General features: G+C 44.7%; 1 protein-coding gene across 1 annotated transcript in view; it reads right to left on the bottom strand.

Moving 5' to 3' along the window:
• Window positions 1-9220: 9220 nt before the first annotated feature.
• Window positions 9221-17875, bottom strand: part of LOC106568789 (tripartite motif-containing protein 16) — a 33587-nt gene continuing 24932 nt past the window's right edge. Inside the window, exons 4-6 of the mRNA XM_082968279.1 lie at window positions 12946-13105; window positions 12761-12820; window positions 9221-12524 (exon numbers count right to left, since the gene is read on the bottom strand). Coding sequence (XP_082824405.1) covers window positions 12001-12524; window positions 12761-12820; window positions 12946-13105 — 744 coding nt within the window. The 3' untranslated portion in view covers window positions 9221-12000. The remainder of the gene's footprint in view (window positions 12525-12760; window positions 12821-12945; window positions 13106-17875) is intronic.

Below are 17875 nucleotides of genomic sequence, written 5' to 3'. Positions count from 1 at the left end.
CTTACTTTCTACTAAAGTATATGGTCTGGTTTCCCAGACACAGATGAATCCTAGTCCTGGACTAAAAAGCATGTTCAATGTAGATGTCCAGGAAAGCGGCCCTAAATGTGTCATCTTTCATCCTCCCATACTGCTCAGTCCAGCAACATTAAACCTGTCCAGCAGGTGGTGCTATTGACCAAACAATAAAACCAGCAGATATCTTGACTTGCCACTCAGTATATCAGTAATGTTCAGAATAGTACTTTAATATCATTGGAGATTGATGGTCTTTTTAATCCACTATCCAGAGTCAGGAACAGATGAAGTTAGGTCTGCTACTGTTCAGTGATTAAATATGATTTATGGTGATGGGAAATAAAAAATACAACACTAAACTTCATCTAGTAATAGTTTTCCTTTGTTATTTATTCAAGGTGTGTCTTTAACTTGTAAATGGATTGTGTGGAGGTGAGCTAGTGGTGTGGGTGAATATTCCAGTTGTGTTTAGGCATCTTCATGTCTGACATCCCCCAGTTCTGTTCAGACCCATTGAACTGGGTCACATTCTAAATGGTGACTTGTATTGATAGTCCATACTGGACCTAACTGTGGTTAACCAGACTGGAGGGGTTCTGATCAAATATTCCCTCATCTCCACAACTTTACCTGATGTTCTCTCTCTGTGTGTGTGTGTGTGTGTGTGTGTGTGTGTGTGTGTGTGTGTGTGTGTGTGTGTGTGTGTGTGTGTGTGTGTGTGTGTGTGTGTGTGTGTGTGTGTGTGTAGAAAGCAGACAAACTCAATATGGTTTCATTCCTGTAGTTATCAGCACACATGGGCTGTGTCCCAATTATCTCCTTTCTAAGTGTGAACTTGTCCACTTCCCTTCATGGATTTAAAGGAAATGACTGGTATATGTAAACTCCCTCTACTCCATGTCAACACCAATCCAATGCTTTTACATTTGTGAGGAGTAGTGAAGGAAAGCTACACTTCAGGAGGAAGGAGAGATTATTGGGACGCCCCCATGGAGAGATGATAGAGGGATGTGAAAGAGGAGAGAGGTAATGGTTGTACTCCCGCATGGAGAGATGATAGAGGGATGTGAAAGAGGAGAGAGGTAATGGTTGTACTCCCGCATGGAGAGATGATAGAGGGATGTGAAAGAGGAGAGAGGTAATGGTTGTACTCCCCCATGGAGAGATGATAGAGGGATGTGAAAGAGGAGAGGTAATGGTTGTACTCCCCCATGGAGAGATGATAGAGGGATGTGAAAGAGGAGAGAGGTAATGGTTGTACTCCCCCATGGAGAGATGATAGAGGGATGTGAAAGAGGAGAGAGGTAATGGTTGGACTGGACTTATTTATTCTCTCATTAATGACTTATTCTGTTTCAATAACATAATTACAATACACAAACTAATTACATTCAAGGAATGATGGATGAGATAGGACCCTGCCTTCACCTGGGGATATTTGTTGGACCCATCACAACAGGTGATGAGGACCTCATCCTTCAGCTGCACAAAGAAAGCCAGGGACTGCAGTGTGCTCCAGTCTCCAGCAGGGGGCAGTAAAACCCTATGGACCTGAAAGAGAAAGTGAGGAGTAAAAATCAAAGGTGAATTTACATTGATGTTTCCACAGAGACCTGAGTCATATTCACTAGGCACCAAACTGAACTCAAACAGGGAGGGACTAACTGAACTTAAGAAAATAAATGTTTTCGTTTTCTGTTGCTAAATATTTTTCTCTAACGAATCCTTTAGTCCTCCAGGTGGGAGGGGTTTGTTTGTACTTTTAAGATGTTTCTATTGGTTCCATTCCAACCAACTCAATCAACCACTGCTTATTAAGTATTCAACATTATTTTAAATAGTAATTGAACGCAGGTCTGTTTCCACATGCAATAAGCCTGTAACGTCTTGTACCATCTCAGGTAAAGGTGTTTCAAATGGAAGGGCAAGTCTCACCACTGAGAGGAAAACATCACTGGTCCACCTCTGCATCAGGTCAGCTATGTTGATCAGTACTGTCCCAGGGATGCTGGGAGCAGAGATGAACTCCCCTGACCTGGTACCACCTATGGAGTTGTCATTTTAATATCAGTTTAACCCCATTACTGCTATAACACACATCAACCATGTTAATAGAATGAAATGGATCCAGGTTCCATTTATTCTACAATAGATTTCATCACAGGTCACTTGCTAAGTTTGTTAATATCTCCAAAGTGGTCTGAAATCAAGATGACTGCAGGTCTGAATCCCAAACTAATGGGGGGAAGTGGCTCCATCTAATAAGATGGTATTTAGAGGTATGAACCTTTGCTATTGGGGTGGACAATCTTTAACATAAAGTACTAGTCAAAAGTTTGGAAAACCTTTGAATGAGTAGGTGTTTTCGGAGAAACCACACGCTTGCTCTGTGAATGAGGAAATATATTACTATTTCTCCATCGAGTTTTGGGAGAAACCACACGCTTGCTCCGTAAATGCACGTGAGATCTATGCACATTTCTCTCAAACAATTTGAGAGAAATGGCACTCTTGCTCTTACATGTCAGGACTGTTTTCTTGGTACATATCCATGTCTCTGGACTTTACACATCTCCTGTAATATGTAGTGTTAAAGACTCTGGTGACTATGGATTGTCCTTCAAGTGCTGTCTGCAAATCCACATGTTGTAACCCCCGATTTAGACTGGGCATTATCTTGCTGCTTCTACTGTCTGCAATCTGACCCAGGTCCTGACATTCTTCCCCCTGCCCAATTAAGTAGGCAAAGTGGCCTGAAGTTTCTGCATATGGATGTAAGAAGTCTTCTGCCGAAGCTTGATTTTGTGGATATATGGATAAAAACTGCAGACCCTGATGTATTTATGTTTTCTGAAACCTGGCTCAAAAAATCTATTACAGACAAAAATATTGTCATAAATGGTTAGAATGTTTTTATTGCAGATGGTAAATCCAAGGGTGGTGGTGTTGCTGTATACGTAAAACACAAATTCTCAGCGGTCATTCTGACTTCTACTAAACCTCAGCAATTTGAATATCTGTGTTTGAACCTAAACCTTGGCTCCTGTTTAAATATTGTTGTATCTTGTTGTTATAGACCATCTGCTACTGTTGGCTCTCTGGCTTGTATTTTCAGATTGTTATTACAGCATGTCACCTCTGAGTTTGTCCTGATGGGTGATCTGAATCAGGATTGGTTAACATCTAACTCTGATCAACTCTAAATTCTATGCAATAACTATAATCTCACTCAGATTGTCAACAGTGTAACGGGGTTGAATATAAAGGATCCTCTGAAATCCTCTTTGATTGATTTGATCTTAACCAATACTCCTCATCGTTTTAATGCTTCTGGTGTTTTTGCAAATGACATAAGTGGTCACTGTACTATTGCCTGTGTGAGAGATGGTCAAATTCCTTAGCATTCTCCACGTGTCATTACGAAACGAAACCAGAAGCTGTTTGATATTCCAGGTTTTTTACATGATGTATCTAGCATTGAATGGAATAGAATGGAATGAATTACTGATGTTGAATTAGCCTTTTCTTACTTCCACAGTGCATTCCAGGATGTATGCAATAGGCCCCTTTAAATAAATTCAGGATTAAGGGCAGAGAGAACCCTTGGTTTACTGAGGAACGTACTAAAATCATAAGGGAACTAAATGCTATGTGGGCTAAAGCAAGAGGGTTCTGGTTCGGCGGATGATTGGATGGCTTTTAAACGTCTTCGAAATATGGGTGTGGCTATGATCCGAAAAGTGAAAGCAGACCACTACCTGAAATCTACTTCAGATCTTTTAAATAATTCCTCCACATTTTGACAAGTAGTGAAAGGTTTGGAGTGAAAAGAAGAATCACAGCTTCCCAAACTATTGTTTTTCGACACACAGGTAGTAATTGAGAGAACCTCCATTCTGAAAGCCTTGAATCAGAATTTTAGACGCAGGCAGTTTATGTGAAAAGGTCAAAAGGTCTAAATTATCCCCCTATGAATTTACCTGACACCCCTGTGCACTCCTTCACCAGGTTCTCCTTCTCATCCCTGACACCCCTGTGTACTCCTTCACCAGGTTCTCCTTCTCATCCCTGACACCCCTGTGCACTCCTTCACCAGGTTCTCCTTCTCATCCCTGACACCCCTGTGCACCTCTTCACCAGGTTCTCCTTCTCATCCTTCTCTGTTTCAGAAGTGAGTAAAGCCCTGAAAGAAATTGATAGAAAAAAATCCCCTGGCCCTGATGAACTAGACCCCTGCTTCCTACACCTAGCTGCTGACATCATTGCTCCCCCCCTATATTTGTAACCTCACGCTTGTCGTTAAGGAAATCCCCAAGTTAAACCTGTTTGGGAAAGGCGTTTCGCTAGAGGCACACCTGGCCAACATCCTGTGAAATTGCAGAGCGCCAAATTCAAAAACAGAAATACTCATAATAAAAATTCATAAAACATACAAGTGTTATACAGTGAGCAAAAAAAGTATTTGATCCCCTGCTGATTTTGTACGTTTGCCCACTGACAAAGAAATGATCAGTCTATAATTTTAATGGTAGGTTTATTTCAACAGTGAGAGACAGAATAACCAGAAAAAAATCCAGAAAAACGCATGTCAAAAATGTTATAAATTGATTTGCATTTTAATGAGCGAACAAAGTATTGGACCCCCTATTTAATCAGAAAGATTTCTGGCTCCCAGGTGTCTTTTATACAGGTAACGAGATGAGATTAGGAGCACACTCTTAAAGGGAGTGCTCCTAATCTCAACTTGTTACCTGTAAAAAAGACACCTGTCCACAGAAGCAATCAATCAATCAGATTCCAAACTCTCCACCATGGCCAAGATCAAAGAGCTCTCCAAGGATGTCAGGGACAAGATTGTAGACCTACACAAGGCTGGAATGGGCTACAAGACCATCGCCAAGCAGCTTGGTGAGAAGGTGACAACAGTTGTTGAGATTACTCGCAAATGGAAGAAACACAAAAGAACTGTCAATCTCCCTCGGCCTGGGGCTCCATGCAAGATCTCACCTCGTGGAGTTGCAATGATCATGAGAACGGTGAGGAATCAGCCCAGAACTACACAGGAGGATCTTGTCAATGATCTCAAGGCAGCTGGGACCATAGTCACCAAGAAAACAATTGGTAACACACTACGCCGTGAAGGACTGAAATCCTGCAGTGCCTGCAAGGTCCCCCTGCTCAAGAAAGCACATATACATGCCCGTCTGAAGTTTGCCAATGAACATCTGAATGATTCAGAGCACAACTGGGTGAAAGTGTTGTGGTCAGATGAGACCAAAATGGAGTTCTTTGGTATCAACTCAACTCGCCCTGTTTGGAGGAGGAGGAATGCTGCCTATGACCCCAAGAACACCATCCCCACCGTCAAACATGGAGGTGGAAACATTATGCTTTGGGGGTGTTTTTCTGCTAAGGGGACAGGACAACTTCATTGCACCAAAGGGACGATGCATGCCATGTACCGTCAAATATTGGGTGAGAACCTCCTTCCCTCAGCCAGGGCATTGAAAATGGGTCGTGGATGGGTATTCCAGCATGACAATGACCCAAAACACACGGCCAAGGCAACAAAGGAGTAGCTCAAGAAGAAGCACATTAACTTATTTCATGTAGGGGGCAGTATTTTCACTTCCGTATGAAATATGTGCCCATATTAAACTGCCTCCTACTCAAACCTAGAAGCTAGGATATGCATATTATTAGTAGGTTTGGATAGAAAACACTCTGAAGTTTCTAAAACTGTTTGAATGATGTCTGTGAGTATAACAGAACTCATATGGCAGGCACAAACCTGAGAAAAATCCAACCAGGCAGTGGAAATCTGATGTGTGGAATCTTTCCAAGTCATTGCCTATCTAACACACAGTGACTTAGGTTTCATTTAGCACTTCCTAAGGCTTCCACTAGATGTCAACAGTCTTTAGAACCTTGTTTCAGGCTTTTGCAGTGAACAGAGAGCGAACAAGAAGGTGGGGAAGTTGGTGACCCAGAAAATGACATGAGTTCATTGGCGCGCATTCACATGAGGAGGTAGCTGTGTTCCAAAATGTTTTTCAAAAAAGTTGTACGTTAAAAAGGCCCTAAAGATTGATGCTTTACAACGTTTGACATGTTTGAACGAACGTAAATAAAACTTTTTTTTAACTTTTTTCGTGAAATTTTCCACGTGCTTCCCACATTTGGAGTAGCTTACTGAACGCGCAAACAACAAGGAGGTATTTGGACATAAATGATGGACTTTATCGAACAAAAAAACATTTATTGTGGACCTGGGATTCCTGGAAGTGCCTTCTGATGAATATCATCAAAGGTAAGTGAATATTTCTAATGCTATTTATGATTTTAGATGACTCCAAAATGGCGGGTAACTGTATTGCCTAGTGTATTTTTCTGAGCGCCGTACTCAGATTATTGCAAAGTGTGCTTTCCCCGTGAAGCTTTTTGATATCTGTCACAGCGGTTGCATAAAGGAGATGTTTACTCTATAATTCTTTGAATAACAGTTTAATATTTTATCAACGTTTATGATGAGTATTTTTGTAAATTGTTGTGCTGGTTCACCAACAGTATTGGAGGGAAAATATTATCTGAACATCATGCGCCTATGTAAAAGGCTGTTTTTGGATATAAATATCAACTTGATCGAACAAAAAATGCATGTATTGTGTAACATGATGTCCTAGGAGTGTCATCTGATGAAGATCGTCAAAGTTTAGTGCATAGTTTTAGCTAGTTTTCTGTTTTTTGTGACACATCTCCTTGCTTGGAAAATGGCTGTGGTTATTTTTGTATATGTACTGTCCTAACATAGTCTAATGTTTTGCTTTCACTGTAAAGCCTTTTTTTTAAATCAAGGCTGTAAAGCCTTGATTTTTTACTGGCTATTGTCAAAGTCAATCCGTCGTAAGAAGTTTTTAAGGTCCTGGAGTGGCCTAGCCAGTCTCCAGACCTTAATCCCATAGAGAATCTGTGGAGGGAGCTGAAGGTTCGAGTTGCCAAATGTCAGCCTCGAAACCTTAACCTCTCTAGGGTAAAGGGCAGTATTTTCACGGCCGGATAAAAAACGTACCCGATTTAAACTGGTTACTACTCTTTTCCAGAAACGAGAATATGCATTTGATAGAAAACAATCTAAAGTTTATAAAACTGTTTGAATGGTGTCTGTGAGTATAACAGAACTCATATGGCAGGCCAAAACCTGAGAAGATTCCATACAGGAAGTGCCCTCTCTGAACATTGCTTGTGCTTCTGTGGCATCTCTGTCGAAAATACAGGATCTCTGCTGTAACGTGACAATTTCTAAGGCTCCCATGGGCTCTCTGAAGGCGACAGAAAGTGGAATGAGATCTCTGCTGTTTCTGGGCTAGGTACAGGGGCGCTGTTTGTGAGTGGTCAGGCTGGTGGCTCAGAGACAGGAGATGCGCGGCCCCGAGAAGTGGCCATGTTTCTCTTTCAGCCTTTGAACGAAAACAACGTTGCCCGTTTGGAATATTATCGCTATTTTACGAGAAAAATAGCATAAAAATGTATTTTAAACAGCGTTTGACATGCTTCTAAGTACGGTAATGGAATATTTAGAATTTGTTTGTCACGACATGTGTCCGCGCATCACCCTTCGGATAGGGACCTGAACGCACGAACAAAACGGAGGATATTTGAACATAACTTTGGATTATTTTGAACCAAAACAACATTTGTGGTTGAAGTAGAAGTCCTGGGAGTGCATTCTGATGAAGAACAGCAAAGGCAATCCAATTTTTCTACTAGTAATTCTGAGTTTACTGAGTCTCGACGTTGGCGAGTGTCTGTTTAGCTAGCCTTGATGGCCGAGCTATCTACTCAGAATATTGCAAAATGTGCTTTTGCCGAAAAGCTATTTTAAAATCTGACACACGATTGCATAAAGGAGATCTATATCTATAATTCTTTAAATAATTGTTGTGTATTTTGTAAACGATTATCAAGAGTTTTCGGTGTGTTTGCTAGTTCTGAACGTCACATGCTAATGTAAAAAGCTGTTTTTTGATATAAATATGAACTTGATTGAACAAAACATGCATGTATTGTATAACATAATGTCCTAGGCGTGTCATCTGATGAAGATCATCAAAGGTTAGTGCTGCATTTAGCTGTGGTTTTGGTTTTTGTGACATATATTTTAGCTTGAAAAATGACTGTGTGATTATTTCTGGCTGGGTACTCTCCTGACATAATCTAATGTTTTGCTTTCGCTGTAAAGCCTTTTTGAAATCGGACAATGTGGTTAGATTGACGAGAGTCTTGTCTTTAAAATGGTGTAAAATAGTCATATGTTTGAGAAATTGAAGTTATAGCATTTTTAAGGTTTTTGTATTTCGCGCCACTCGATTCCACTCGATTCCACTCCTCTTTCACATCCCTCTATCATCTCTCCATGGTGGAGTACAACCATTACCTCTCTCCTCTTTCACATCCCTCTATCATCTCTCCATGGGGGAGTACAACCATTACCTCTCTCCTCTTTCACATCCCTCTATCATCTCCATTGGAGAGTACAACCATTACCTCTCTCCTCTTTCACATCCCTCTATCATCCCCCCAATGGCAGAGTACAACCATTACCTCTCTCCTCTTTCACATCCCTCTATCATCTCTCCATGGGGGCGTCCCAATAATCTCTCCTTCCTCCTGAAGTGTAGCTTTCCTTCTCTACTCCTCACAAATGTAAAATCATTGGATTGGTGTTGGCATGGGGTAGAGGGAGTTTATATACCAGTCATTTCCTTTGAATACATGAAGGGAAGTGGACAAGTTCACACTTAGAGAGAAAGGAGATAATTGTTACACACCCCATGTGTTCTGATAACTACAGGAATTAAACTATATTGAGTTTGTCTGCTTTCAATGCACACAGACAGACAGACAGACAGACAGACAGACAGAGAACATCAGGTAAAGTTGTGGAGATGAGGGAATATGTGATCAGAACCCCTCCAGTCTGGTTAACCACAGTTAGGTCCAGTATGGACTATCAATACAAGTCACCATTTAGAATGTGACCCAGTTCAATGGGTCTGAACAGAACTGGGGGATGTCAGACATGAAGATGCCTAAACACAACTGGAATATTCACCCACACCACTAGCTCACCTCCACACAATCCATTTACAAGTTAAAGACACACCTTGGAATAAATACAAAGGAAAACTATTACTAGATGAAGTTTAGTGTTGTATTTTTTATTTCCCATCACCATAAATCATATTTAATCACTGAACAGTAGCAGACCTAACTTCATCTGTTCCTGACTCTGGATAGTGGATTAAAAAGACCATCAATCTCCAATGATATTAAAGTACTATTCTGAACATTACTGATATACTGAGTGGCAAGTCAAGATATCTGCTGGTTTTATTGTTTGGTCAATAGCACCTCCTGCTGGACAGGTTTAATGTTGCTGGACTGAGCAGTATGGGAGGATGAAAGATGACACATTTAGGGACGGTTTCCTGGACATCTACATTGAACATTGTTTTTTCACACTTAATCTGTTCCATGTCCAGGAAACCAGTCCATATAGTTTAGTTACTATCTGTTCCATGTCCAGGAAACCAGTCCATATAGTTTAGTTACTATCTGTTCCATGTCCAGGAAACCAGTCCATATAGTTTAGTTACTATCTGTTCCATGTCCAGGAAACCAGTCCATATAGTTTAGTTACTATCTGTTCCATGTCCAGGAAACCAGTCCACATAGTTTAGTTACTATCTGTTCCATGTCCAGGAAACCAGTCCATATAGTTTAGTTACTATGTGTTTAATGCCACTACGGAAAACTTGACCAATTGAGAAAATATATCAATGGTTCTGAATGACAACCAATATACATCCACACCATACATCATGATTCATGGAAACGTACAAGATTAAAACATTGTACTATAATAAATATGAATATATTGAATGTTTATTTTAATTCAGAACATCTGAAGATCAAATCAGTTAAATCATTGTACATAAAACAGAGAAGAATTAATCATCACATCTGGGGACCATCACCACCAGCATGACTAGTATCTATGTGGACCCTACTACAGTTTAACCAGCTCAGCTATAGACTACACCAGCATGACTAGTATCTATGTGGACCCTACTACAGTTTAACCAGATCAGCTATAGACTACACCTGCATGACTAGTATCTATGTGGACCCTACTACAGTTTAACCAGCTCAGCTATAGACTACACCAGAATGACTAGTATCTATGTGGACCCTACTACAGTTTAACCAGCTCAGCTATAGACTACACCAGCATGACTAGTATCTATGTGGACCCTACTACAGTTTAACCAGCTCAGCTATAGACTACACCAGCATGACTAGTATCTATGTGGACCCTACTACAGTTTAACCAGCTCAGCTATAGACTGCACCAGCATGACTAGTATCTATGTGGACCCTACTACAGTTTAACCAGCTCAGCTACAGCTATTGCTTCCACTAGATGTCACCAGCCTTTACAAAGTGTTTTGAGTCTTCTGGAGGGAGATCTGACCGAACAAGAGCCATGGAACGATGATGGCCCATTAGACACCTGGCGCGCGAGTTCATGTTGGGTACCCTCGTTCCAATACGTTATAAAAGAGTATGCATTCGTCCACCTTGAATATTATTCATGTTCTGGTTAAAAAAGGCCCTAATGATTTATGCTATACAACGTTTGACATGTTTGAACGAACGTAAATATATTTTTTCCCCTCGTTCATGACGAGAAGTCCGGCTGGCTTAGATCATGTGCTAACAAGACGGAGATTTTTGGACATAAATGATGAGCTTTTTTGAACAAAACTACATTCGTTATGGACCTGTGATACCTGGAAGTGACATCTGATGAAGAGAATCAAAGGTAATGGATTATTTACATAGTATTTTCCATTTTAGATCTCCCCAACATGACATCTAGTCTGTATCGCAACGCGTATTTTTCTGGGCGCAGATGCTCAGATGATTGCAAAGTGTGATTTCCCAGTAAGGTTATTTTTAAATCTGGCAAGTTGATTGCGTTCAAGAGATGTAAATCTATAATTCTTTAAATGACAATATAATATTTTACCAATGTTTTCTAATTTTAATTATTTAATTTGTGGTGTTGACTTGACTGCCGGTTATTGGAGGGAAACGATTTCCTCAACATCAATGCCATAGTAAAACGCTGTTTTTGGATATAAATATGAACTTGATAGAACTAAAAATGCATGCATTGTCTAACATAATGTCCTAGGAGTGTCATCTGATGGAGATTGTAAAAGGTTAGTGCATCATTTTAGCTGGTTTTATGGTTTTGGTGACCCTGTCTTTAAATTGACAAAACATTACACACAACTCTTGTAAATGTACTGTCCTAACATACTCTAAATTTATGCTTTCGCCGTAAAACCTTTTTGAAATCGTAAAACGTGGTTAGATTAAGGAGATGTTTATCTTTCAAAGGGTGTAAAATAGTTGTATGTTTGAAAAATTTGAATTTTGACATTTATTTGGATTCAAATTTGCCGCTCTTGAAATGCACCTGCTGTTGATGGAGTGCACCACGGGTGGGACGCTAGCGTCCCACCTAGCCCATAGAGGTTAAATAGCTGTAAAATAGTCATATGTTTGAAAAATTGAAGTAATAGGATTTTTAAGGTTTTGAAAATCGCGCCACAGACTTCAAGTGGCTGTTACGTAGGTGGGACGAATTCGTCCCGCCTAGCCCATAGAGGTTAACCAGCTCAGCTATAGACTACACCAGCATGACTAGTATCTATGTGGACCCTACTACAGTTTAACCAGCTCAGCTATAGACTACACCAGCATGACTAGTATCTATGTGGACCCTACTACAGTTTAACCAGCTCAGCTATAGACTACACCAGCATGACTAGTATCTATGTGGACCCTACTACAGTTTAACCAGCTCAGCTATAGACTACACCAGCATGACTAGTATCTATGTGGACCCTACTACAGTCTAACCAGCTCAGCAGTACCTCCTACATAGAGCCAAAACCCAGGATTGAGGGGCTGAGTGAATGTGGTCTGGACTCTGTGGAGGAGGGTCATTGTGTCAGAGACCCTGTAGAAGGACAGAGTACCTGCCTTGTGATCCAGGTACACTCCTACTCTGGAGGACTGAGGGCCTGATACTTTAGTCTCAACATTATTGTGTCTGAAACAATAACCACCTCTATAGCACAGTAAACTCCAGGACTTGTTATTGTATCCAAATACACCATCGGTTCCTCTCTCCGTTCTGCTGATGTCTTTATATGAGACTGCTGTTTCAACCCTGTCCCCACTCCACTCCACCTCCCAGTAACAGCGTCCAGACAGACCCTCTCTACACAGAACCTGACAGTAGTTGGTGAATCTGTCTGGATGGTCAGGATATGGTTGGACTTGGTCTGTATAGGTCACCTTTCTGTTCCCTTCAGACAGAGAGAGGAGTGTCTGTGCTGTGTTTGGGTCCAGTGTGAGCTGACAGGAATCTGGGAGAAGAGCAGAGCAGAGACCAATGAGGGGAGTCAGAACAATAAGTTATGTCAGATACTGTATCTACCCTGTCTTTGATTAGAGCACAGTAGAGATCAAATCAGAGAAATATGAGGAGTCAGATAGATACCCAGTCTTTGATTAGATCTACTATTGCTATATATTTCTAGAGGGATTGTTAGGAGTGTCAGTAAAAAGAGACTGTTAGTTACTTCACAATAAAGAGACTCACATTGTAACAACTGTTCTCTGGTCTTGGGCTCTGGAGGCAGTACAACATCCACTATATTCACTACAGACACACAAACACATTGACAGAGAGAGAGAATGTTATCATCATACCATATTCTACATGTATATGACTTGTAGGGAACTTTCAATGGTCTAAAGTTGATGTTCTTATTGTTTTCAACACACCTGTAGTGGAGATCTTGGTCCATTCTCCTTTAAGGAAGTCTTCTAGTTTCTCTCTCAGTTCAGACACAGTCTTACTCACATCTCCAAAGTACTGAAGAGGACGGACAACGATGCTGGGTAAGTCTGAAGATACACTGATACTGGAGAGAGACTGATACCTCTAGAGAAAGAGGGACAGAGAGGGAGAGAGAGAGAGAGAGAGAGAGTGAGAGACAGAGAGAGAGAGAGAAAGGGACAGAGAGGGACAGAGAGAGAGCGAGAGAGAGAAAGGGACAGAGAGAGAGAGAGAGAAAAAGAGAGGGACACAGAGAGAGAGGGACAAATAGGGACAAAGAGAGAGAGGGACAGAGAGGGAGAGGGACAGAGAGAGAGAGGGACAGAGAGAGAGAGGGACAGAGACAGAGGGACAGAGAGAGAGAGAGAGGGACAGCGAGAGAGAGAGGGACAGAGAGAGAGAGAGAGAGACAGAGGGACAGAGAGAGAGAGAGGGACAGAGAGAGAGAGAGGGACAGAGAGAGAGAGAAGGACAGAGAGAGAGAGAGACAGAGAGGGACAGAGAGGGACAGAGAGAGAGAGAGAGGGACAGAGAGAGAGACAGAGAGGGACACAGAGAGAAAGGGACACAGAGAGAGAGGGACAAAGAGGGAAAAAGAGAGAAGGGGACAAAGAGGGACAAAGAGAAAGAGGGACAAAGAGGGACAAAGAGAGAGAGGGACAGAGAGGGACAGAGAGAGGGACAGCGAGAGGGACAGAGAGAGGGACAGAGAGAGAGGGGTACACAGAGAGAGGAGGACACAGAGGGACAGAGCGAGAGAGCGAGAGGGACAGAGAGAGAGAGAGAGAGAAAGGGACAAAGAGAGAGAGAGAGAGAGAGACAGAGAGAAAGGGACAGAGAGAGAGAGAGAGAGAGACAGAGAGAAAGGGACACAGAGAGACAAAGAAATAGAGGGAGAAAGAGGGACAAAGAGAGTGAGGGACAAAGAGAGAGAGGGACAAAGAGGGACAAAGAGGGAGAGGGACAGAGAGGGAGAGAGGGACAGAGAGGGAGAGAGGGACAGAGAGAGAGAGAGGGGGACAGAAAGGGACAGCGAGAGAGGGAGGGACACAGAGAGAGAGGGGGACACACAGAGAGAGGGGGGGACACACAGAGAGAGGGGGGGACACAGAGAGAATGGCGGGACACACAGAGAGAGGGGGGACACACAGAGAGAGGGGGGGACACACAGAGAGAGGGGGGGGACACACAGAGAGAGGGGGGGACACACAGAGACAGGGGGGACAACACACAGAGAGAGAGGGGGACACACAGAGAGAGAGGGGGACACACAGAGAGAGAGGGGGACACACAGAGAGAGAGGGGGACACACAGAGAGAGGGGGGGACACACAGAGAGAGGGGGGGACACACACAGAGAGAGAGGGGGACACACAGAGAGAGAGGGGGACACACAGAGAGAGAGGGGGACACACAGAGAGAGAGGGGCACACACAGGGAGAGAGGGACAGAGGGAGAGATAGGGGGACAGAGGGAGAGAGAGGGGGACAGAGGGACACACAGAGAGAGAGGGGGACACACAGAGAGAGAGGGGGACACACAGAGAGATACGGGGGACACACAGAGAGAGAGGGACATAGGGAGAGAGAGGGGGACAGAGGGAGAGAGAGGGGGACAGAGGGAGAGAGAGGGGGACAGAGGGAGAGAGAGGGGGACAGAGGGAGAGAGAGGGGGACAGAGGGACACAGAGAGAGAGGGGGACACACAGAGAGAGAGGGGGACACACAGAGAAAGAGGGACAGAGGGAGAGAGAGGGGGGCACAGAGAGAGAGGGGGACACAGAGAGAGAGAGGGGGACACAGAGAGAGAGGGGGACACAGAGAGAAAGGGGGACACAGAGAGAGAGGGGGACACAGAGAGAGAGGGGGACACAGAGAGAGAGGGGGACACAGAGAGAGAGGGGGACACAGAGAGAAAGGGGGACACAGAGAGAGAGGGAGACACAGAGAGAGAGGGGGACACAGAGAGAGAGGGACATAGGGAGAGAGAGGGGGACAGAGGGAGAGAGAGGGGGACAGAGGGAGAGAGAGGGGGACAGAGGGAGAGAGAGGGGGACAGAGGGAGAGAGAGGGGGACAGAGGGAGAGAGAGGGGGACACAGAGAGAGAGGGGGACACAGAGAGAGAGAGGGGGACACACAGAGAAAGAGGGACAGAGGGAGAGAGAGGGGGGCACAGAGAGAGAGGGGGACACAGAGAGAAAGGGGGACACAGAGAGAGAGGGGGACACAGAGAGAGAGGGGGACACAGAGAGAGAGGGGGACACAGAGAGAGAGGGGGACACAGAGAGAGAGGGGGACACAGAGAGAGAGGGGGACACAGAGAGAGAGGGGGACACAGAGTGAGGGGGGGACACAGAGAGAGGGGGGGACACAGAGAGAGGGGGGGACACAGAGAAAGGGGGGGACACAAAGAGAGGGGGGGACACAAAGAGAGAGGGTGACAAAGAGGGACAAGGAGAGAGAGGGACAAAGAGGGACAAAGAGAGAGGGACAAAGAGGGACAAAGAGAGAGAGGGACAAAGAGAGAGGGACAAAGAGAGAGAGGGACAAAGAGAGACAAAGAGAAAGAGGGACAGGGGGGGACACAGAGAGAGAGGGGGACACAGAGAGAGAGAGGGGGACACAGAGGAGGGGGACAAAGAGAGAGGGGGACAAAGAGGGACAAAGAGAGAGGGGGACAAAGAGGGACAAAGAGAGAGAGGAACAAAGGGACAAAGAGAGAGAGGGACAAAGAGAGAGAGGGACAAAGAGAGAGAGGGACAGAGGGGGGGACACAGAGAGAGAGAGGGGGACACAAAGAGAGAGGCAAAAAGACAGACAAAGAGAGAGAGAGGGACAAAGAGGGACACAGAGAGAGGGACAAAGGGAGAGAGGGACAAAGAAGGACAGAGAGAGAGGGACAAAGGAGGACAAAGAGAGAGAGAGGAACAGAGAGAGGGACAGAAACAGAGAGAGGGACAGAAACAGAGAGAGGGACACAAAGAGAGAGAGGGACAAAGAGAGAGAGGGACAAAGAGAGAGAGGGACAAAGAGAGACAAAGAGAGAGGGACAAAGAGAGAGGGACAAAGAGAGAGAGGGACAAAGAAGGACAGAGAGAGAGGGACAAAGAAGGACAAAGAGAGAGAGAGAGGGACAGCGAGAGGGACAGAGAGAGAGGGACAGAAACAGAGAGAGGGACAGAAACAGAGAGAGGGACAGAGGCAGAAGGAGGGACAGAGAGAGGGACAGAGGGACAGAAACAGAGAGAGGGACAGAAACAGAGAGAGGGACAAAGAGAGAGAGGGACAAAGAGGGACAAAGAGAGAGGGGGGGACACAGAGAGAGGGGGGGACACAGAGAGAGGGGGGACACAGAGAGAGGGGGGACACAGAGAGAGGGGGGACACAGAGAGAGGGGGGGACACAGAGAGAGGGGTGGACACAGAGAGAGGGGGACACAGAGAGAGAGAGGGGGACACAGAGAGAGAGAGGGGGACACAGAGAGAGGGGGGAGACAGAGAGACAAAGAGAGAGAGGGACAAAGAGGGACAAAGAGAGAGAAGGCCAAAGAGGGACAAAGAGAGAGAGGGACAAAGAGGGACAAAGAGAGAGAGGGACAAAGAGGGACAAAGAGTGAGAGGGACAAAGAGGGACAAAGAGAGAGAGGGACAGAGGGGGGGACACAGAGAGAGAGGGGGACACAGAGAGAGAGAGGGGGACACAGAGAGAGAGAGGGGGACACAGAGAGAGAGAGGGGGACACAGAGAGAGAGAGGGGGACACAGAGAGAGAGGGGGACACAGAGAGAGAGTCAAAAAGACAGACAGAGAGCGAGAGGGACAAAGAGGGACAAAGAGAGAGGGACAAATAGAGGGACAGAGACAGAGAGAGGGACAGAAACAGAGAGAGGGACAGAAACAGAGAGAGGGACAGAAACAGAGAGAGGGACAAAGAGAGAGAGGGACAAAGAGAGAGAGGGACAAAGAGAGAGGGACAAAGAAACAGAGAGAGGGACAGAAACAAAGAGAGGGACAGAAACAGAGAGAGGGACAAAGAGAGAGAGGGACAAAGAGAGAGAGGGACAAAGAGAGAGAGGGACAAAGAGAGAGAGGGACAAAGAAGGACAAAGACAGAGAAAGGGACAAAGAGGGACAAAGAGAGAGGGACAAAGCGAGAGAGGGACAAAGAAGGACAGAGAGAGAGGGACAAAGAAGGACAAAGAGAGAGAGAGAGAGACAGAGGCAGAGAGAGGGACAGAGAGAGGGACATAGACAGAGAGAGGGACAGAGACAGAGAGAGGGACAGAAACAGAGAGAGGGACAGAAACAGAGAGAGGGACAAAGAGAGAGAGGGACAAAGAGAGAGAGGGACAAAGAGAGACAAAGAGAGAGAGGGACAAAGAGAGAGAGGGACAAAGAAGGACAAAGACAGAGAGAGGGACAGAGACAGAGAGGGACAGAGACAGACAGAAACAGAGAGAGGGACAGAAACAGAGAGAGGGACAGAGAGAGAGAGAGAGGGACAAAGAGAGAGAGGGACAGAGAGAGAGAGAGAGGGACAGAGAGAGAGAGAGAGGGACAGAGAGGGACAGAGAGAGAGAGAGAGAGAGGGACACAGAGAGAGAGAGGGACACAGAGAGAGAGGGACACAGAGAGAGGGAGAGAGGGACACAGAGAGAGGGAGAGAGGGACACAAAGAGAGAGAGGGACACAAAGAGAGAGGGACACAAAGAGAGAGAGGGACACAAAGAGAGAGAGGGACACAAAGAGAGACAGGGACACAGAGAGAGACAGGGACACAGAGAGAGACAGGGACACAGAGAGAGACAGGGACACAGAGAGAGACAGGGACACAGAGAGAGACAGGGACACAGAGAGAGAGAGGGACACAGAGAGAGG

Source organism: Salmo salar, chromosome 23 (genome assembly GCF_965601325.2).
Source record: "Salmo salar chromosome 23, fSalSal1, whole genome shotgun sequence".
Lineage (NCBI taxonomy): Eukaryota > Metazoa > Chordata > Actinopteri > Salmoniformes > Salmonidae > Salmo > Salmo salar.
The sequence above is the reverse complement of the archived record's forward strand: the minus strand, read 5'-3'. Positions and strand labels throughout refer to the sequence as shown.